This window comes from Mauremys mutica, chromosome 6 (genome assembly GCF_020497125.1).
Source record: "Mauremys mutica isolate MM-2020 ecotype Southern chromosome 6, ASM2049712v1, whole genome shotgun sequence".
Taxonomy (NCBI): Eukaryota; Metazoa; Chordata; order Testudines; family Geoemydidae; genus Mauremys; species Mauremys mutica.
Genome location: NC_059077.1, coordinates 92,726,772 through 92,749,782, shown reverse-complemented (window position 1 = coordinate 92,749,782; position 23,011 = coordinate 92,726,772). Strand labels below are relative to the sequence as shown.

The window sequence follows — 23,011 nt, the reverse complement described above, 5'->3', positions numbered from 1 at the left end:
TTCTCTAGACCAGAGTGACTCTCAGCCAGCGTAAAACAGGAGGGTTTATTGAGCATTGAACACAGCACAGGAAACTCTGACTCTCAGGCCTGGCCTCCTTCAGCCCAGCACATTCCCTGTCTTCCCTGCATCCAGGTCGGCCCTGCCTGCCTCCTCTCTCCAGCCCCAATGCCCTTGCTTCCCAGCTGGGCATCTGATATCATCAGCCCCAGGCCCCTCCTCTGTCCACTGTCGTCTTTCCAGGTAAACAGGGTCGTCTGGGCCTCCTCTCCTCCCTCCTCTGGCTGGAACCGGCTGGTTAGGTCATGGGGTCCTCTCTTTGCAGCCCATTGTCCTCCCACTGGCCAGAACCAGCTGCGACTCCTGAGCTGGGTCTCTGGGCCCTCAGGTCACCAGCCACTGGGGTGTCCCTCCTCCAGGCCATCGGCTGGGGTCCCAAGTTCCCTCTCCGGTCCTCTCCCCTCACCTTGTTAAACCAGTAACACCCAGGGACACTGAGACCCACTCCCTCTGCATGCAGACCATTGGAAAACCACGAAAAAATAAAAAAAATCCCCTACTTCGTCACACGATAACAGCATTCAGATCCTCTATTTACACACGAAATGAGCAGCAAGCGTGGGGGTAGTGGCAGTACTCTGTAGAACCCTGTTCTGGAGCATATTAGCATGACTAAGAGTAGCTTAGTCTCCAGAATCATTCATTAGCACTATTTTTGACAGTTTAACTTTCCTTCCTGTGATACGGCCATTTGTCCATAATACTTTGGCCTTAGATCTGTAACTCACTTTGCACAAACAAAATAGTCACATGACAGTGAGTTTCAGACACTTCCAATCAGGATGATTTTTAAAACCAATGACCTGGGAGTGGAAAGGCTCCATGTCTCCCTGTATACCAGAAATTGACAATTTTTTTTATTGTGGAATCCCACTCTTGCATAAAGATAGAATTTCTCTCAAAAAAAACCCACAAATATAAATGTTCCATTTATTTTAGCAGTGTGTTAAGCACTCAAATGTCAGACTTAACTGTCATAGCGGAAATACTAGGTAGGTATCACTTTGACTTTTTTCTTCAGTTGTACAGTTTCCAGACTAGAACTTTAGCCCTTCATATAAAGATTCTACAGGAACAGTTTCAGACTTCTGTCCTTTCAAACTTCATATTTTTAAAATGTTCCTCAAGCATGTCAGGATTCTTCTCGTCCATGCCATCTAAGTCAATGTCAAAATCCAGTTCATCACTTTCCTCTGACTCCTCTCTTCTACTGATCTTTCTTTGGCAATTTCCAGTAGTCTCATTCTCCATCTTCTCTGGTCCTTTACTGATCCTAAATGGAAACATACAAGTATTATCTGCCAGGCTTTCAGGATCTAATTATTAAACCGGGAGTGGAGCAGAGGGAACTTTTTAAAAAAAACAAAACAAAAAACAACAAAAAATAACTCTACTTCTGCTGAATGGAAAAACTAGTGAAATAGTAGAGAGAGGTCCCTGAAGAGAATCCATGAATAGTTCAACATATCAAACTGTTGCTGGCCATAAGCCACATATCAGCAAATTAATACATGATGCTCAGTAAAGAGAAGCTGCTGGCACAAGAGCAATAAAAACACTAAATAGCATAGTTGCTATGCTCTATAGCAACCCTTGTTTGGTTTCTTTTTTTGCTTACTGTAATTCTGAATAATCAGATGACAAATTCAAACAGTAAATTAGCTTGTGCATATTTTATGGCACTTAACTTCTTAATCCATTTTAGAGGACTTAGTTGCAAAGGGTAAATTGCATTTAAAACAAAGTCTTATTGGGCCTGATCTCATTCCCACTAATGACAATGGCAGTTTCACCCCTGATTTCTGTAGGACTGAGGTTGCTGTCTTCTGCTAAATCCTGTCACGGTTACTTAAAGTGCATACTAACATTAGAAATTTCAAACATGTTTTGTTAAGAGAATGCATGAGCTACAACTAGGGCAGGTAATTAACTTTCACAGAAGTACTTACAGAACTATTTCTTCTTTCTTTCCACATTTAGCACAGACTTCTAATTCACAAGCACAAGATCTACAAATAATATGGTAAGAATCCTTTACAGTCTTTTGGAGGCACTTCACACTATTAAGAAGGAAAACAATATTAGAGTGATTATGGCTAATTAGCAAATTGGAATGTTCAACTAATTCTTGAAACAATTAGACTGGTTATTGGAAAGTTTTACAGACCCCCCCCAAAGTGGGAGAAGACTACTTTCTGTAATAATAAAGTATGTATATGCCAATCTCATATGAAATATTACTTAATGTTAAAGAAATATGTTAACTAATTGTCTGACTGTACTATCTCATTTCTTTTCTTTAACTTATGTCAGTTTTGGAAAATTAGACCAAAAGAGGGAAGAATTTTTAATGATCAAAATGATAGAACACAGATCTGTGTCCACTTATTTGAGCATGCTGTTTGGTTCACTAACACTGCCTGTTTCTTTAAAAGCTCTACAACTTTTCGTATTTCTTTGGCTCAGACAAGAATAGTCCAAGCAGAATATAGTACTGTCATATGCAATTTATAAATGCAAACTACAGATGCAGAGAAAATACATTATACACCTTTGAATTTTTCAATGTACAAAAAATGACTTGAGTCCAAACCCACAAGAAGCAGTGTACTATTCCAAACATTTAGAGGCTTTGGTTGCTATTGTCAAAATAAAAATGATAGACATCTGGCCTGAAGGTTAAACTGCCTTCAAGTTTGAATGACTCAAACATTCATGATATATCAAAGGTCCTCTCTTTGGACAAAAACCAAGATGATATTTCTGATGTAATATAGTCAGACCCAAAACACCACCCTGAAAGCCAGCCCTTCTCAGCCCTGAAGCACTCAAAGGATTCAAGCCCACCGCTTCTTTCACAGAGGGTCTTGCAGAGGAAGCAAAAGAGGCTGGATACCAAGTCATCAGATACTCTTCCAGTTCTTGGAAGGACCAGGTGGGCTAGTAATTAACATTTTATTGGGGCAAGAGGACTACTTTTTTAAACCACAACTTTCAGTCACCATCTGTTGCGCTAGTTTCAAAGACTGAGGAAAGCAAGTTCAAACAAGCATTAAAACAAGACTAAGCAAAACTAACCATTTTAACTTAAACACCAATAAGCTTTCTTTAAAGATTAGTGCTATTATCAACCTGAGGAAAAGGCTGGTGAAAAGAGGACTGAGGGAATGGTCAGGAAGTGTACACTAGAGCACAGGTGTGGTGCCTAGGGCAAAGATCTTTATTCTCAGGGCTCCTATGAGTATGGATGCTAAAGTCTGGGCTTTCAGACCCAGGTTCCATGGACTTGAGTCCCACTAACCCTGGGCTTACATTGCAGTGCAGACATTGCAGGGCACCAGATGTCATGGAGCTTGAATGTACAGTACCACAAGATAAACTGCTCTAAAATCTTCTGTGGTAATGTCCTGGAAGAGGATGTGAAAAGCTCAGCCTGTAGCAGCAAGGTTTCTAAGGTGTACTCACCCAGACCCTGCAAAGTTTCCAGCCAAAGACATGTCATTCATGCAAAAAAGTTCAAGGAGAACATAAAGTACTAACCTATGCACTTTTACAGTATTCCGTACTATCTGGTTTCTACACAACTCCCTTCCTTGGGCTCCAATCTTTGTCTCACCTTACTCTAGACTACACTATGCTTCAAAGATAGTGATTCATGGATGTCCAACTCCTCAGGACATTGAAGTGCACAGGAATCATGGTTCTCTGAGAATATAAGCCCTTCATGTACTGTCACGAAGCGCTTTAGTTTCAGTAACTAGCATGATTAAATTTAATGCTAAGAATGGATCTGATCTGAACTCAAAACTTCAATTTTTTTCATGAAAATGTTGTTTTTTGGACCAAGCTGGCTATTTTCTTTTAAAAATTAGTGATTTTTATAGCACTGAATATTCCTTTACAAAATAAAAATAAATTTAAATTTCAACTTCTACTGAAGCCACGAAAGCCATAAGAAAGCTTTGGGAACTAATAATGTGATCCAAGTGTCAAGAGCAGCCACTACTGGGATACTTTTAGACTTGCAGGGGGAGCTGCTCTCACTAACTCAATTCAGTAACAAACCAAGTTGAAGGCCAACTGAAATAGTCTTCACTGAATCCTAAACTGGTTCTTCAGAGCATGCCTACCCCTGATGAGGGTAGAAGTGGGATATGTCCACTACTTGCCTTCCATTCAGATTTATCAGTAGCCAGACTTAGACAGACAGTGCAAGAGGCCTTTTCTCTTTTGGCCATGAGGACTGCATATCCCATCCCTGTTAAAAGGAGCTCAACTTTTCTAGGAGTGGACCATATGGAACTAGCCACAGAATTAAGTCATAAGATTTATTTTCAGTATTTTTTTTTTAAGAATACTTTTGTCATTACACACACTCTCAACATCTTCAGCCCATTATGCTTTATGTTGTCAGTGAGTGACTTCTGTCCACCTGTACTCCCTGAGTTAGCCTGGCCCCCTTGATAAGGGATTTTAGAAGAATTAGGGATAAAAGAATGGCAGGCTAGAGCCTTGTAGGAATTCAATATTGCCTCCTAGGCTGCTTGGCCAACAGCACCCTGAACAGACCACACTATAAACTGCAAGCAAGCACACAACAAACAGACACCAAACAAATATTTGTGGGAACATTTTCTTTGGTTTCCCTTTGCATGGTTTCCAAACTACAGTAGAACCTCAGCTATGAACAGCTTGGGAATGGAGGTTGTTCATAACTCTGAACAAAACCTTATGTTTTTCCCCAAAAATGTATAACTGAATATCAGCTTTGAAACTACTATGCAGAAGAAAAATGCTGCTAACCATATTAATTTAAATTAAAAAAATTTCCTTTCCTTGTCAAATTTTTTTTAAACGTAACTTTTTTTAAAGTGGTTTAACAGTACTGTACTGCATTTGGGGGCGGGAGCGTGTCTCTACTGCTGCCTGATCACAAAGTTCTGGTTCCAAGTGAGATGTGTGGCTGACCAGTCAGTTTGTATCTCTGGTGTTTAATTCTGAGGTTCTACTGTACCTCAGCTGACACCCTGCATTTTTATTTGAAATGCTGCTTCAAAATTAAGCAATCCTAAATCTCACATGGCTTTGAAACTATGGCTCAAATCAGAACCAATCAACTTAGCCAGGGGCGGCTCCAGGCCCCAGCACGCCAAGCGCGTGCTTGGGGCGGCATGCCACGGGGGGCGCTCTGCTGGTCACTGGGAGGGCGGCAGGTGGCTCCGGTGTCCCTCCCGCAGACGTGCCTGTGGAGGGTCCGCTGGTCCCACGGCTTCAGTGGAGCATCCGCAGGCACTTCTGCGGGAGGTCCACCGGAGCCGCGGGACCGGCTACCAGCAGAGCGCCCCTGCGGCGTGCCGCCGTGCTTGGGGCTGCAAAATGGCTAGAGCCGCCCCTGAACTTAGCAAAGCTGAAGAACCTGGTCTGAGTTTCATGTCTGGAATGGAACCATGTAAGCTTCATGGGATGTTGCTTACATTTTATAAATGTCCTCTGCATCCGGTTTCTGGCAAGTATCAGTGAGTTATGATTGATGGAATGTCACATAACACTAGATCACTTAATTTCCAGCAGCCAAGATAGCATGAACAAGATGGAAAAGCTGTACAAGAATATTTCAGTCCATTTTTTATCTTAAACAGCAGCTTGACTGGTTTCAGAATACTAAACTCTGTTGAGAAATTTAGAGATTAATTAGTCCCTTAATAGCCCTTTAAAACCCAGACCTCTCCCTCTTTACCACTTATGGCCTGAATGGTGATCTTTCCCTCATGTCTCAGAACAGAGCTGGTGCTAGCCAACTGGGGGCCCTAAGCAAGAATATCTGAGTCTTTTGAGATATTTTTAGGAATTTTCTAAAAGTAAAGTTAAACTTTGAAGGCAAACTGACATTCTGTTTTTGTTTGCTTTCCCAAATTGATCAAACATACCACACACCCTTAGTAACCCATTAAATCGCCTTTGTTACTCAAGTTACTATGAAGCAATTGATATTTTTCACTCTGGTTTTAGTATTTTGAGCTCTAGGAGGACACTATTCATAATTCTGAAATCTATAAGTAACATCCACAAAAAATTAAATGGTACAAGTTGCCAAAATCTGCAACGAAGACAATAACTTCAGCAGACATAGAGGAACTGCAAAATGGGCAAGTGTTTGTATGTACTTTTTTGCAGAGTAGCGTTTTTCAACAGTTTAAGTTTAGAACCATGTACACCCAGTGTATAATTAATCGTATGAAGTAGTTGCAACTGAAGATGCTAATCTCCAGATTATGGGACCCATTCCAACCCCCTAATAATTTTAGTTGCCTTTCTCTGAACCTTTTCTAGTGCCAGTATTTCTTTTGAGATGAGACCACATCTGTACGCAGTATTCAAGAAGTGGGCATACCATCAATTTATATAAGGACAATAATATATTCTCCGTCTTATTCTCTATCCCCTTTTTAATGATTTATAACATCCTGTTTTGGGTTGGTGTGTGTGGTGGGTTTGGTTTGTTTGGTTTTTTTTAAACCACCTCTGCACACTGCGTGGACATCTTCAGAGAACTATCCACGATGACTCCAAGATCTTTTTCCTGAGTTGTTGTAGCTAAATTAGCCCCCATCATGTTGTATGTATAGTTGGGGTTATTTTTTTCAATGTGCATTACTTTACATTACTTTGCAACTCTAAAAAAATAAAGGAATGTTTTAAGAATATTTTTGGTAATCTGTTTAATGTGACCTGCACATCAGTAAGCATTCTATTAGCTAAAATTACGTATTTTGGCCTGATCCTGCAATTAAATCTGCAGAGGCTGAGCTGTGCATCCTCACAGCTCCAGTGATGTCCATTTATAAGGGGCAGTTTGTAATAGTGGCAGCCTTTATTTGTGTATGTTGAGAATAAGGAATATCTGATAACTGCCAGAACCATCTATTCTATCTCAGCTACTGAAGAGAATTTTTTAAAATAAAGTTGATTTGATTTTAATGTTCTTCCATCTCTATGAATGACAAGAAAAATCTACTGATGAAAACTATCACCTGCATGGAGGCCATTCATATTTTATACAATATATTCCTATGAAACAACACTTTATTTTAAAGCCCAATTACAGACAAGGAAGTTCTGCCTGCATTAAAAAAAAAAGTGTAATTAAGTCCTAAAAGGGTTTCTTTAGGCCCCCAATAGCTCTGTTAGATGCCTATTCAGTTATTCATTTGGTAGTACTGAATGAGGTTTGACAGGCTCCAAGATTGAAAAAAATACATTCATCTGGTTAAAAATTCAACCCCTTTTCCCCCTTCTCCTCCCCCCCGCAGTTAATCTTGGGTACTCTAAAAATAGAGAAGTTTCAGTGTCCCTGACTGACTTTGCAATCTTGGGACAATCATTTGTTTCTGTGCCTCAGGTCTGTCTATTTAGAGGATTATGATAATTAGGTCCCTCACAAGCACTGTGATGCACAAAGATGTTTAGGAATTTTAATGAAAGGTGCCATATATGTAGTATAAAAACAAAAAAACACCCATTGGTTTGCATTTTTAAGAGAACATAACACTTTTTAATAAAGTAAATACAACATTGTAAGCTTTGTTGGAACTTCAGCCTACTGAATTTAGAGTTCAATACAATAGGGATTACATCTCTTCTACACATCAAAATGAAATTTCCAAAAATGGTACACCCCAAAAGAGGTTCACAAATTATACAGTGATTAGCTGTGAAGTAATTGTTGACTCACCATTTCTTCGGTTTTGATAGTGGTTTGTATTTGCTGAATTTTACACGCCACTCCAAGACTTCCTTACAGCGCTGACACACTCCATCATGAAGCTTTGCATTGATTTTCTAAAAAAAAAAAAAAAAAAATTGTGCTTCAAGTGTCATTTTATAAACCAACCAATTAGCAACTATTCATCAGTTTAGGTAAAAAAAAAAAAAAGCACCTCTTATGAAGTAATTCCATCTTCTTTTGATATCATGCAGCTAGAGTACTGGGGGAAAGATGTATTCTAATGGCAGTGCAAGAATGAGTTCATATGTTTATCTACCTGTTCTTATGTTAGTGATAAAGATACTGAACACTTCCAAGCATTCCTAAAAATCAGTAAAAGTAAGCATTGCCAGACTACATCCAAAGAGTAAAATGCATGTGTTTGTTTAGTATGGAAATGGATTTTGAGACACCAGCTTTGTTCACTGAAGACAGGTTACAAGTTTAATACCTATAATTTACAATATATTAGGCTTTAGCAATGATGTACATTAAGTGGGTAGCCTTGGACTTTTCTAAAAGCAGTGCCACATCTTATACCACCACGAGGACACTTAATGTCTTCCATACCATGAACTAAGTTCCTTTTTTCTTTTTAAAGAAAGGAAATATGATCAGTTGAACTAAAGTGTTTCCATGATGAGGGAAAGCTTAGTATAGGTACATTTTGCCCCACCACCACCACACAAAAAAAAGTCGTCCTATTCACTGAATTAGATGAGAATACAGTACACAGGAAGAAATCACTAGTTGCACTATAAAATAGTTATCCAGGGCATAGGGAACCTTGGCTTCCTTAAACACCCCTCCTTTCTTAGGGCATAGCTACACTTGCTGATCTAGAGTGCTTTGAGTTAAACCAGCCTTCATAGAGTGCAGTAGGGAAAGCGCTGTAGTCTGTCCTCACTGACAGCGTGACCACATTAGCAGCTCTTGCAATGGCCACAGAGACCAGTGTGGTAGCTAGCCCAGAGCAGCAGGGGACATGACAGGGCTCAGGACAGAAGGAGCTTGCTGGCAGCAGCTGCTGTCTCAACTTGCTTATCAACTTAAAAAGACAGTGTACTTAAAGGGGCAATGCAGTCTCACACACTGTGTGTGTCTGTCTGTCTCTGCCATGCTGTCTCCCCTACCTCCACTCGTGCTGCCATAGAGAGTGTGAGGCTACATTAACAACAATGTGTTAACCCTTAAGGGCTCAGCTGAGTGCTAGTTCATCATTTAGCAGTAAGGCATTCCCTGGGAAATATCCCACCCTCTGACTCCACCACCTCAACCAAGCTACATAATCATCATTGCTCTGTACAGTATTAAATTGTTTAAAACTTATAGTGTGTGTACACTATATATAGTCTTTTGTCTGGTGAAAATAATTTCCCTGGAACCTAATCCCCGCTATTTACATTCATTCGTATGGGGAAACTGGATTCACTTAACATCGTTTTGCTTAAAGTAGCATTTTTCAGGAATATAACTACGTTAAGCGAGGAGTTACTGTATTCCAATACTCATTTAATCTTCCATACCTACCTACTTAAGATAGATGTAATTGTTAAGAGTGCAAAGAAGTAGTTTCCTTAGTAGAGGTTCTTAGATCTTTTAATAAGCCTCAGGCTGAGTGCACATCCATTTTATCTACTGAATCTTCAAACTTTCAGGAATTTCTCTGACCGCCTTAGCCATTTTTTATTCTACCTGAATACAAGAAGCTTATGTTCCTTCCCACCTGATTTAAGGCCAATCAATTTACTTAGCAGTTTAAAATATTTGCAAAAAATATTCTACACTATAACCACCCCTACCTCTTTAGTGACAATTTTTCCCACAGTCCTACAGACAAGTTCTGAAATAAGACTCAGACAGCCATTTCCCTTCAGCCTTCCATTGCAACTGACAAAAACTGGACAGTAGAGTTTTGGGAAGAAGTATTCTATTACTACTCATATCTCCTCTGATGGGTACAATCCTTGGCTCTCCCCCCACATCACAGATGTGACCTAGAGACCCTACCCTTACCTTCATCTCCTCCGCTTTTGCCTGAGGCCTTATTTACTTTGGGAAATTTGTGCACATGGTGATTGTTTTGGACTGGGAAAGCTCTACCAGCAGTAAAAGTAATGGAAACAAATGTAGACAAGAAGCTAATTCTTTTAGTCACCATGACATCTAATCCTACTCTGCACCACTGAAGAATATGTATTGCTACTCATGCCTCCTCAAAACAAAAAAAACCCACCCTAACTTTTCCAGGATGGAGGCCCCCTGAAAGTTGTCTTAGGTTTCACCCTTCCCTTCACAAATATTATGGAGGGTACAGCAAGCGCATATAACCGCGGGGATGCTGCTTTCCCCCAAGTCTAGCTTCCCATACAAGCAACGCCAGCGGGCTTTTAAACGCCCAAAAGCACACTCCACAGTCATTCTGCACCGGCTCAGCCTGTAGTTGAACCGGTCCTTGCTCCTGTCAAGCTTCCCTGTATAGGGTTTCATGAGCCAAGGCAGTAACGGGTACGCGGGGTCTCCAAGGATCACAGTGGGCATTTCGACATCCCCTACTGTGATCTTCCTGTCTGGGAAAAAAGTCCCTGCCTGCATCTTCCTGAACAGGCCACTGTTCCGAAAGATGCGTGCATCATGCACCTTTCCAGGCCAGCCTGTGTAAATGTCAATGAAACGCCCGCGGTGATCCACAAGCGCCTGGAGAACCATAGAGAAATACCCCTTCCGATTAACGTACTCTGATGCCAGGTGGGGGGGGGCCAGAATAGGAATATGCGTCCCATCTATTGCCCCTCCACAGTTAGGGAAACCCATGTGTGCAAAGCCATCCACGAGCATTTGCAAGCACTTTAGTGTCACACGCGGCAGGCAAATCCATATTGATATCATCGTCGGAATCCTCACTGTCACTTTGGAGCTGAACTGGACTGCCAAACGTGTTGTGCTGGTGACACTCATCAGCAGAGTCCTCAGCAGATCGGGCTCCATTTGCCACAGAAATCGCGATTCACACAGAGAGTAACAGAAAGACACTCACAATGGCGCCAAACGCTGCTGGAAAGAGTGAATGCTGGGATGTGAAGCGATGCACCACGGGGCGCTGGCAAACAGGAAGCGGAATGACCCGCACACTTCCTTCCCCTTCCCACAATACTCAGCGCCAAAACGGCGCCAAAACGGGACGAGGTGCTCTGTGGGATAGCTGCCCACAATGCACCTCTCAATACAGCGCTGGAAAGTGCTGCAAGTGTGGCCACACTGCAGCGCTGGTAGCTGTCAGTGTGGCCACACTCCAGCGCTGGCCCTTCCACAGCTGCATGACCAGCGCTGTAACTCCCAGCGCTGCAACTTGTAAGTGTAGCCAAGCCCTTAGAATCCTTCTGGTAATCAGCCATACAGACCTTTTCAAGGAAAACCTACCATAAGTGGGAGGGGAAGCTACCGAGCTACTGAAGCTTCACAAGTACTTTGCAGCTGCATAAAAGAGGTTGCGGTATTTTTTTTATTTTTTTTTGCTGGTACAGGAAAAAAAACAAAGGGAAAGGATTCTTACTTTTCTTTAAAATTTTAAGTTTAAATATCTAACCAAAGGGGTCTTATCTACCATATGTGGGATTCAGGAGAGAAATCAAATCTGGGCCAGCAAGTTCTTTCCCACCTTTGTTCCTTGAAGAGTTTCCAGTATCTACTCCCTTTATTAAAAAAACCAAAAAGCTGTCACCATGTTTTACTGGCATCACAAGTTGTACAAAGCATTTTCTTTGTCAAGAATACTTGTGTTCTGTTTAATAAATTAAAAAACAAATAATATGAGGTTTGACTTCCTATGAGTCATTAAGAAGGGTAATGCTTCTTCCAATTGCTATGAACTGGCGATGGAATATGTACTTCTAGTTGGACAAACCCCCCCCCTCCTTTTTTTTTTTTAAACTAGGTTTAGAGTAGAGCCAAAAATTAAAAAGAAACCACACCTGGAAAACCAGAACTGCTTGAGAAAACAAAATGGAGGATCACTAATAATTATAGCCATTTCAGACATACAAATATTATCTGATCATAGCGATGAATCCTGTGAGAATTCATCTACAAAACGTACAATAGTTGATTTAAGATGTGTGAAGTAACTAAGCCCAAAAATATCACAGTAAAATGGAAAAAGCAGTGATATTACCAGATTTTTTTGCATACTTTCTACAGGTATAGCTAATTACAAAGAGGCATAGTACAAGACATTCAAAAAAACTGCATAACTGACAAGTGACTGCATCAATAGAGATGCTTACATAAAAGTGTAGTAAAAAATTAGATCAATGATAAGTTCAAATACTTTTTTCAGTGGAAAAGAAACCACTAGCCTTTTCATTTGCACGTGTTAAAACAATCTTAACTGGAGAAAAATGTGTGGGTTTGGGGTTTTTTATGGGTTTTGGGGGAGAGGGGGGACTACAAAAAAGTGTGTTGGTGAGACATTCTGCAGACTAAAAATTACCCAAATTGTCTGAATAGATCTGTTAGTGTTGAGAGATGTTTAAAAATCTGAAGTAGCCGACTAGTACACATCAAGATGATTTACTAATTAATAAAACTAATTGTAGTCTTAAAGGAAAACTGCAGTAATTATACTACGTATAAACAAGAATGTATTTTTTACTATAACAAATACACATTCAAAAAGTAAGGCTGGGATTTCCAAAGGAGTTTAAGGGAATTAGATGTCCAAACTCTTTTTTTTTTTTTAATAGGTTCCTTTGAAAATACTAGCTCATCTTTCAATCTGTTTCTATCTATTTTAAAGTTTCATACCGTCCACCATTTCTATAGTATCTAAGCATCTTCTCCATATGGTCAACCACAATAGTGAAGTTGCTAATAGGCTTCATGAATCCTCTGGCTCATCTATCTTTTGGCGGGGGGTGTGGAAAATTCTGCTTGGAATATGGGTTTTTGTTGTGCTGGTTGTCTGTTTTATTACAGGGTTTCTGGGGTTATTTTGGGTGGTGGGGAATCAATGTTACAAGTACCATACTTGTTTGGAAAGGCTGCTTGCTTCTTTTTGGTTTTGTTTTTTAAAGACTGATTTGAAGAGCCCTTAGATTTTAATCCTCAATTCCAAAGAGATCCTCAGCATCACCAGAAAAAGAAGAATGATCTGGCAGTGAGTTCCTCCTTGAGTGAACAGAAAACAAAGCCTGAGATGGGGAACAGTAGAAAGAATCTTCCACTTTTCATTCCAGAGGGAATACAAGTGGAACAGAAACTGGTTGCTTCACTGAGGACTTGGGTACACTTGCGAGTTACGGCATAATAAAGGAGCCCCAGGCGCCCTAGCTCACTCCACGTCCATGCTGGCAAGGCATGTAGAGTACCCTGACTCCGTGGCTACAGCACTGCTGGTACTCCACCTCGGTGAGAGGAATAACGTTTGCTGCACCTTGGCTACAATGCATGGGCGTCGGTGTGAACGAGGTGTTGGGTTACTGCTCTCTGATCAGCCTCCAGAAACGTCCCATAATCCCCTTAAGTCAAGTGGCCACTCTTGTCATTGTTTTGAACTCCTGTAGGAATGCAGAAATGCCTTTTCAAAGCTCAGTTTCTGACAGCCGGCATGCAAGTCATTAGTGTGGAATGCTGTGAGAGAGGTGTGTGGGGGGGGGAGGGATGTATGGGGGTCTGCTGCTGTCTGAACTTACAAAACAGCATGCTGACATGCCCTCCCCCCTCTCTCCCCCCACATACACACAACAGGCTCCCTGTCACACTCCATTCCACCCCATTTGAAAAGCACGTTGCAGTCACTTGCATGCTGGGATAGCGGCCCATAATGCACTGCTCCCAATGCCGCTGCAACTGCTGCAAATGTGGCCACACCAGTGCGCAAGCAGCTGTTAGTGTGGACAGACTGCAGCGCTTTCCCTACTGCGCTCTCTGAAGGCGGGTTTAACTCACAGCGCTCTACATCTGCAAGTGTAGCCATTCCCTGCTCAGGCAGCCCCAGACACAAACTTTCAACCCTGATATCTAACTATTCTCTCAAGTCTTAAGTGCTGATTCCTTCCTAGAATTGCTATCTCTAAACCTCTTAAAAGTGGGAGTTGGAGTAGTGGCGGCAATGCCTCTGCCTCTACTTTTCAATTTTTATTTTATTTTTTAAGGAAAAACTTTTCTGTGCCAAGTCCAAAGCTCCTTGGCTTCCCAGACATTGAAATTGCATAGGCAGCCTTAATTTTGTTTTTTCCTAACTGAGTGCTTGGCCTTGCAAACGTAATATTCTTTTAACACTTTTATTAGTGTAATCAGATATTCGAGATATCACCACAGCATAAACATCCTAGCACCCTTTTGGATTTGTGAAGAAAACTTTACTTCAGCCACCATGCTTTTAAATATCAGAGGGGTAACCGTGCTAGTCTGGATCTGTAAAAGCAGCAAAGAGTCCTTTGGCACCTTATAGACTAACAGACGTACTGGAGCATGAGCTTTCGTGGCTGAATACCCACTTCGTCATTTGCATGCTTTTAAAGGCACCTTTAGGTATGTGCCTTTTTTGTATACTAATTTACAGTGTGATGTTTAAAAAAACAGAACTCTGGGATAAAGTACTAAAATATGGACCTTCCCTTTAAAACAGACCATTCTGAAAATGACCGATTTGTTTTCAGCTAAGAGTCCTTTTCCTATTGTCTCAACCATACTCATTTAGGATAAATTTAATTGCAAAACTTAGTACTGTAGTCTGAGTTAAAATTTAAAGCTCTGCAAACCAGTGCATAATATTTTCTCTCCCGCCCGCCCCCCAAACATACTCCTGAATCAGTATGCAGTAATTTGTATTCCTAAGACCATCTTTGTATCATTAGCCATTTTAATATGTTACGGAGGTACAACACGACACTGCTTAACAATAACTTCATTACTGTTAAGTAGTGTACTTTTAAAAAAGGAGTCAGCGTCCCTTACAGATACTTCACTAATTTCCAATAATACACTGTGACTGGTACTGGAGAAGGAAACATTTACTACTGGAGTGATGACAAAGATAGGATCAGCAATGTGTAATGTACTTGGAATGCACGGGGCCATACCCAAGAGAATTGCAATGCATGTAATAACGCTGAAGAACACATACTTTTCCAAGTACTAGTTGGAAATAATTCATAGTTGATAGATAAATACCTGTTTGTGAAGCTATGAGAAATCCTGAGTTCATTTTAATGGAGACATGAAGCACTGAACACTATCATCATCAGACAAAGAATGATGCTCATTTCCTGTTGCCAGTAGGTTTCCTGTACTAGCCCTGTTCCTGCAGAAACCAGCTGGCATATAGCAATGAAAGCAATCAGCATATTGTATATTTTTTCAATTCTGAGGTATGTTAGTTTTAAACAAGTCTCACAGGAACATCAATTAAAGATACATGCTTTTTCTCCCCCCATCCTCCCCAATCCCTCAACTTCCTTAGTCGGAGCCCAGCCCTGCCCATATTAGTCATAATTTAACTTTTTTCCTTTTTACACTGAAACTCCAAAGTTCACCTTAAGTTAAGATCAGGTGACTGGCTCACAAGACAAAGAAGCTATGACTCATATGCCCAGTCTTCTACAGTTCCAGCAACATATGCTTCAATAATATGAACCTACAGAGCTCTCATCTGAGGTCCTCTCCCACAAAGACATGCACTGAGTAGTACCAGAGACTTTTATTTGAAAAGTACACGTGAGAATCTTTAATAAAGGGTAATACAAATGTAGCAAATCACTTTACAATTTGAAGAACTAGTCCAATTTCTTAATAGCTAAAGTATAATTAACATTTATCTAATTACCTTGTCTTCATTGGCATAATTAGTATTTAGTTATCTGAAGATTCCTTTTTCTTTTGGATTTAAGATTGTCAGAAATCACATATGTTGAATGCCATTTTGATACTCAATTCAAAGCTTAAAAAAAACAACCCAGGAAAACTGACCTATCAATAACCACCAACAATTTTCAAATAAATATTTTTAGTCAAATTATGATAAAATGCTATGGAAATAATAGCATGATGCCTAAACAAGAATGTAATTTTATCGTCTTGGGTCCCGAAAACACAATACCACAATTTTAATCTAAAAAAAAAAATTATACAGATGTAAAGAGTAGAAGTAGTTAGGAATAGGGGCAGGAAAATGTTTTAAACAGACCGAGCAGTGCAAGTGGAAACCCCTACCAGACCTATAGTGAAACAAACGAATAAAGAGAAGAGACCTGTATCATAAAACAAAAGGAGCCCACAGATGTGTAGCTGGATTTGCAGTCAGTGGAAGGGAGAAACAATCCAGAGCTTTAAAAACCAAAAGGGCAATTTCAAATCAGATACAGAAATGGAAGAGAATAGCAGTTTGCCTGCTCCTCTGCAACAGAGGCTGTTGCAGAATGCCTGTAAGCCTGTCTGTCCCCTGTCCTCTGATGCCTTGCCAGCATCTCCTACGCCATTCCAACCTGTGGTGTTTGTGCAGCAGACAAAGTGAAATGTAGTAATCAGTCAGAGGGCTTGGTTGGGTGGAACCACAAGAGAGCTAAACATGTGGGAGTAGCTGCCAGCTATTGTATGTGTTATTTATAGGGCTTCTGGCTTTCCAGGTTTGTTAGTTTCACTTTGGGGGGCGGGGTTTGTTTGTTTGTTTAAGCAATTTTGAAGTTTTCTGTAGATGTCCAAAAATCAGAGGGATTTGGAACTCTTTTGTATACTGTATTGAGTAATGTCTTTAATGTCCTCTTGGTACTTGAAACAGTAGTAATGTTAAAACAGCACTATGCTGAAGTGCATTTGGGAATCTCTTGTGCACCAGCAGGGTCTACAGAGACCAACTAATATGCAACACATTTAGTGTGCTTTAGAAATCATATCTCTAGTCCATGTTATGACTCTACACATTACTTGTATCTAGGGCTTGTCTACACATAAACATTTCTGGTGTTTATTGGATAAACACCAATATTTTGTTTGTACGGAGGGTTTTTATCAGCTACAACCAAAAATCAGAAGCCCCAGTTATAGTCAATGTATAAGAATTTAACCAGCCAAAAATTACCACGTTGTAAAAATAAATAAAACCCCACACTTGACATCTAGACTGTAACATGGGAATATTTTTAGTTTTTTCTATTACGGGGACTTTTTTTGGCTAAAAACATAATCCAGGTGAAAACCAAGTGATGCTGCTAAAAACAAAAAAATTCTGGAGCTGTGAACTTGCCGTCCACTGAGGGCACCTGACTCATGCTGGACTTCATCAACGCAGAGAAGCAGTGAGTGAAAGTGGAATAACTTCTTCCATTTTCAATTGTTTAACTCAGTTATTCTATTAAAACGGGGTAGAATGCAATTCAAATTTGTGCATTATGCTAATTGATCAACAAAGGCAGGAATGAACATGGTTTGGTACTTTACATGCTCCCTTGGCTGCCTATAAGATTATTAATGGACTAAAACTTCCAATGGCTTCATACACATTCATGAACCAGAAAGACAGGTTGCAGTGGCCCTGTGAGTATAGCTAACTGGTCCGTGTCAGTTTCTCAGAGCAGGAAACAACACTTGCAATGTAGTAGTCACCAGCTAAAGAGGTGACTAGACTGATTAGAGGTGATTAGACTGATCCCACCCATAACTGTGTTCAAACCCAAACAAAACAAGCTTTTGATAAGGCCTTCCCCTACTAGTAGTAAGTGACTCAATGTGGAAATTATGAAGGGGGGTGGGGGGGAGAGAAGAAACATCAAGAGGAGGAGGAGGAAGAGTGGATTATCACAGGCACATCTCTTTGGAAAAAGTGTGAAGACACTGAAATTATAGCCCTCTTTAGGGTACACTCCCTATTTTATTATCGCAAGTAGATATTCTGGGGATATCCTTTTAAACTTTAAGGAAGTTGTTCTTCATTCTAAAGAAGAGAACTGAAAGTTGTTGGGGGCGGGGATTCTTGAAGTGCACTACAAAATGCTGATCTGAGATTGGGTGCAGTGGCAAGGAACAAATTGTCAGTGTGCATTAATCTCAGGTAGGTGTTTGACATGTTAGATATGCATAATGAGAGGTAATGTACTCGTTGCTATGCAAAATTCAGTTTAACCTTTTGTTTTTACATCTGGCAGTGGTTCCAATGATACATAACAGAAGTTGATATCACAACAGAGACCACAACCTATTCCCAAGCCTCTCTCTCCTATGCCACTGTAACCAATGACTTCAAACTAACATCATGTACTGTACTAAAACTCACAAATGGCACACTAACAGCCCTACCCTTCATAATTAAAATACGTGACAGCTATAAATAAAAGTCTTCTGTATAAAGATACACACAAAACTACAATTTCACTACAAAACCTGCAGATTCAGGATAAAGAGTCAGTCCACAACCAAAAAAAAAAAATTGTACAGCAATGACAAACTCTCAATATGTAAACAAAGAATGTGACTGTATACACTGCACAAACTACTCCAGTTAAAATAACTTCTTATTTGTCAGTGTTACAGGTGGCAGTTGTCCAAGTGCAAACAGGTCCCATGTCAATGTGAGGTACTAATAACAGACAAAGAGCACCAAATCAGATCACATCTAGTGAGAGCAAATGTTTCAACGCTCCCTGTATCATCTGTGTCCCAGAGGCTAGCGAAGATTAGAAGGTGAAAAAAATCGCACTCACAATGAAATGTTCTCTGGGCTCATGCAGTCCTCCCACACTGAAAGAACCCAGCAGAATGCATGGAGGCAGACAATGTCAGAGTGCAGGAAAGCACTAAATGAACGCAAGGACATGTGGCAGGATCAAGATGATAGGTGGCGGCAGCGTGATGAGAAGAGGCAGGATGCAATGCTGAGGCTACTAGAAGATCAAACTGATTCTCCAGAGTATTGTTGAGATGCAGGAAAGGCAGCAGGAGCACAGACTGCCGCTGCAGATCCTGTGCAACCAACCGCCCTCCTCCCCAAGTTCCATAGCCTCCTCACCCAGATGCCCAAGAATGTGGTGGGGGGGGGGCTCTGGGCACCCAACCACTCCACCCCAAAGAACTGCTCAAGCAACAAAAGGCTGGCATTCAATAAGTTTTGAAGTGCAATGTGGCCTTGTCCACCCCTCCTGGGCTACCTTGGCAGTTATCCCCTCATTTGTATGATAAAGTAATAAAGAATGCTTGAATATGAAACAATGACTTTATTGCCTCTGCAAGTGGTGATCGAAGTGGGGAGGGGAGGGCAGTTGGCTTACAGGGAAGTAGAGAGAACCAAGGGGGTGGATTTTCATCAAGGATAAACAGAACTTTCACACCGTAGCCTGGCCAGTCATGAAACTGGTTTTCAAAGCTTCTCTGAGGTGCAGCGTGCCCTGCTGTGCTCTTCTAACTGCCTTGGTGTCTGGCTGCACATAATCAGCGGCCAGGCGATTTGCCTCAACCTCCCACCCTGCCATAAACATCTCCCCCTTACTCTCACAGATATTGTGGAGCACACACAGCAAGCAGTAATAACAATGGGAAAATTGGTTTCACTGAAGTCTAACCGAGTCAGTAAACTGCACAAGCGCGCTTTTAAACATCTGAAGGCACATTCTACCGCCATTCTGTACTTGCTCAGCCTATAGGTGCCTGTGTACGGCTTCATGGGCCATGGCATTAAGGGGTAGGCTGGGTCCCCAAGGATAACTATAGGCATTTCAACATCCCCAACGGTTATTTTCTGGTCTGGAAAGTAAGTCCCTTGCTGCAGCCGTTCACACAGACCAGAGTTCCTAAAGATGCGAGCGTCATGTACTTTTCCCGGTCATCCCATGTTGATGTTGGTGAAACATCCCTTGTAATCCAGCAGTGCTTGCAGCACCATTGGAAAGTACCCCTTTCGGTTTATGTACTGGCTGCCTTGGTGCTCTGGTCCCAAGATAGGGATATGCGTTCCATCTATCACCCCACCACAGTTAGGGAATCCAATTGCAGCATTTCCCAGAGTCACTACTCTTGATATCAGTAGATCTTTTATTGCGTGGGCTACTTGGATCACAGCAGCCCCCACAGTAGATTTCCCCACTCCAAATTGATTCTCGACTGACCGGTAGCTGTCTGGCATTGCAAGCTTCCAGAGGGCTATCACTACTTGCTTGTGAACTGTGAGGGCTGCTCTCATCTTGGTATTCTTGTGCTTCAGGGCAGGGGAAAGCAAGTCAAAGTTCCATGAAAGTGCCCTTACGTATGCGAAAGTTTCACAGCCACTGGGAATCGTCCCAGACCCGCAACATTATGTGGTCCCACCAGTCTGTGCTTGTTTCCCAGGCCCAGATTCAGCATTCCATGGCATGAACCTGCCCCATTACCATGATGATATCCAAATTGCCAGGGCCCGTGCTTTGAGAGAAGTCTGTGTCCATGTCCTCATCACTCTCGTCACCACGCTGCTGTTGCCTCCTTGCCTGCTTTTGCAGGTTCTGGTGCTGCATACATTGCAGGATAATGCGTGTGGCGGTCACAGTGCTCATAACTGCTAGGGCAATCTGAGCAGACTCCATGCTTGCCGTGGTATGGCGTCTGCGCAGAAAAAGGTGCAAAAAGATTCTTAGCTGTTGCTCTCACTACGTGTGTGGAGGGCGGGGGAGGCCTGACGACATGTACCCAGAACCACCCGCAACAATGTTTTTGCCCCATCAGGCGCTGGGAGCTCAACCCAGAATTCACATGGGCGGTGGAGACTGCAGGAACTGTGGGATAGCTACCACAGTGCAACACTCCGAAAGTCGATGCTAGCCTCAGTACTCTGGATGCACTCCGCCGACTTAATGTGCTTAGTGGGGACACATACAATCGACTGTATCAAATCGACCTAATTTCATAGTGTAGACATACCCTTAGAGATATTGACAAGAAATATAAATCCTTTGTTCTTAATGCCACCAGAAATTAGTAATATGATTTTTTTTTTTACAACTCTATATTAATTAACTTCAGTTTAGAGCAGTGGTTCTTGAACTTATTAGACCAGATGCCCTCCCGTTTGTGTCTGTAGTCATTTACACCCTTCTCCTCACAAAAGTACCACCACAGAGCTTTGGAGGCAGAGTGGAGAGCAGCAGTTGCTGGCTGGGCACCCAGCTCTGAAGGCAGCAGGATGCCAGCAATAGCATAGAAGCAAGGGTGGCAATTTGAAGAGTGATTTTTGTCTATATAATTTTTCACAGAAAACTTAATGCCCCATTGCCATTCTTACTGCTGCTGCCACCCTGGGGCTAACAGCTGGAGACCCACTGCCTCCAGGGGAGGGATTGACTGTGAGCAGAAGGAAAGCCTGATCCCAGGCTGCCTTCCAGTGAGAGATTGGGAGAGGGAGAAGAGCCAGAGGTTGCAGGGCACCAGCTGTCCCCTTTATCCCTGCCACCCAGGTGTGACAGCCTTTCTGCACAAGCCCCAACCATCTGGGGCTGACAGCCAGATCTCTTATAAAAAAAAAAAGTAGCAGAGTTTGTGCCTCTCTAGAGAGGTCCACCCCATAGTCTGAGAACTGCTGGTCTAGAGAGAGAATTAGAGTAGCCAGTTTTGGTTTTGAGCCAGCATATTTTGGTTGTGATGCACTAGCACAAACAAGTTAATGACAGAGTCAAGACCAGAATTCAGATTGTTGATTCTCAGTCTATGCCTTATCCAGAAGATCATCATAATAAACAGTCCTAGTTAAGGTCCTCAGTACTGTACAACTTAAAAATTACTATAAACAATTGAAATATTACGTGTACATAACCAGTAACTACAAAAAAATAAAGAACAATTTCTATATAAATTTTAGTGAAGTTAGTTATGAGTATTTAAACCTTTATTGCAGGATGGTGAACTATGTGAAACTGTCAGGTTATAATGATCAGGGTCCATCTGAATGTTTGTTTCAGTTTTGTGTCTCAGAGGTGTACACACACCATGAGTTTTTGTTTTGAATTAATCCTAAAACTGAAAATAAATCCCAAAAAGAAGTTTGTCAGTTCAGCATTAAGAAAACCCGTGAATCTTGCATGGTTTTATTAGACTTAAGTCAGCCAGAGCCGCTCACAAAGTTGAGAAACCATTCAAAGACTTTGGTTTGCATCTGTAACAAACCAGTAAATGATTCAATGGCAAAGTTTCCCATCTGTAAAATGGGGATATTTACCTAGCTTCCAGAGGTGGTGTTAATAACTTAAGGCATATGTTAGTAAACTCCTGAGACCTTAGGCTGTACCAGTATTATTACACAAACCCTACATTTCTGGCCTAAGCTAGGCTGACAAAGGGTCCCTTTACATTCCAGTTTAGGCAGGTTTACACTTAGCCAACAGACTGGGAGCTGAAGCTACCCCTCCCCTTCTCCCATTAGCGGGCTGGAGAGCGCGTTCTTCCCCAGACGTGGCCTCCATGCCTGGTTTTTAACGATACCAGGTGAGGTTATTAGTCATTTCAGCTAGTCGGGCAGCTGCCCATAACCCTAAACCTCCCTTGTACAAACAATGCGCCACCTCCCCGGCCCCCAGTTCTCCAGCTCGGGGGCTCCCAGCCGGCCAGCACAAACTAGCGCTTCCCCGCTCGCACCCTGCTCAGCTTAGAGGTTTAACGGCTGTTTATCGCACGTTAACGACGATTGCTCAGCACGGGCCAGTGGACAGGGCACGTGACGGACTTGCCGCAGCACCTCACGTGCACCCCTGCTCAAGTTCCCCACTTCCGCCCCGCCCAACAGCTCTGCAGACGGCCCGGGCACACGGGGGCCCTAGGTCCGGCTACTCGCAGCACTTCAGCGCTCTGTCAGGGGAACCCCTCGGCGCGGGGCCCTGGCAGCGCCTCCCCCCGGCCCGGCCGCTCCGTACCTTGCGCTGGGCGCTTTTGTCATACTTGTCATTTTTGAAAACTCGCGAGTTCTGGTGTCTTTGGGGCCGTGAGCGGGCCACGTTCCCCCTCTGGGAACTCATCCTCCCGCACCGGGGTCACCGCCGCCGCACGTGGCTCCCTGGCCCGCCCCCTGACCCGGAACCTCTCGTCCCACCCCACCGCCGGCCTCGTAACCCGATTGGCTGCGGCGCCAAAGGCAATCGAGCTCTCCCATTGGCTGGGGATCAATGTCAATCGGCTGCTTTGTATGCCGGGATTTGCTCCCCTCTGGATTTCTTGTGCTTCCTCATTGGCCCTAGTCTC

General features: G+C 42.2%; 1 protein-coding gene across 1 annotated transcript; it reads right to left on the bottom strand.

The window, feature by feature from the left end:
- Nucleotides 1–973: 973 nt before the first annotated feature.
- C6H9orf85 (chromosome 6 C9orf85 homolog) lies at nt 974–22,953 on the bottom strand. Its single transcript, XM_045021995.1, has 4 exons — nt 22,687–22,953; nt 7,793–7,899; nt 2,010–2,120; nt 974–1,333 (listed from the first exon to the last, which is right to left on the bottom strand). Exons 1-4 carry the CDS (start codon nt 22,786–22,788, stop codon nt 1,141–1,143), a joined length of 513 nt encoding a protein of 170 aa, XP_044877930.1. The 5' UTR covers nt 22,789–22,953; the 3' UTR covers nt 974–1,140.
- Between the last annotated feature and the right edge of the window lie 58 nt (nt 22,954–23,011).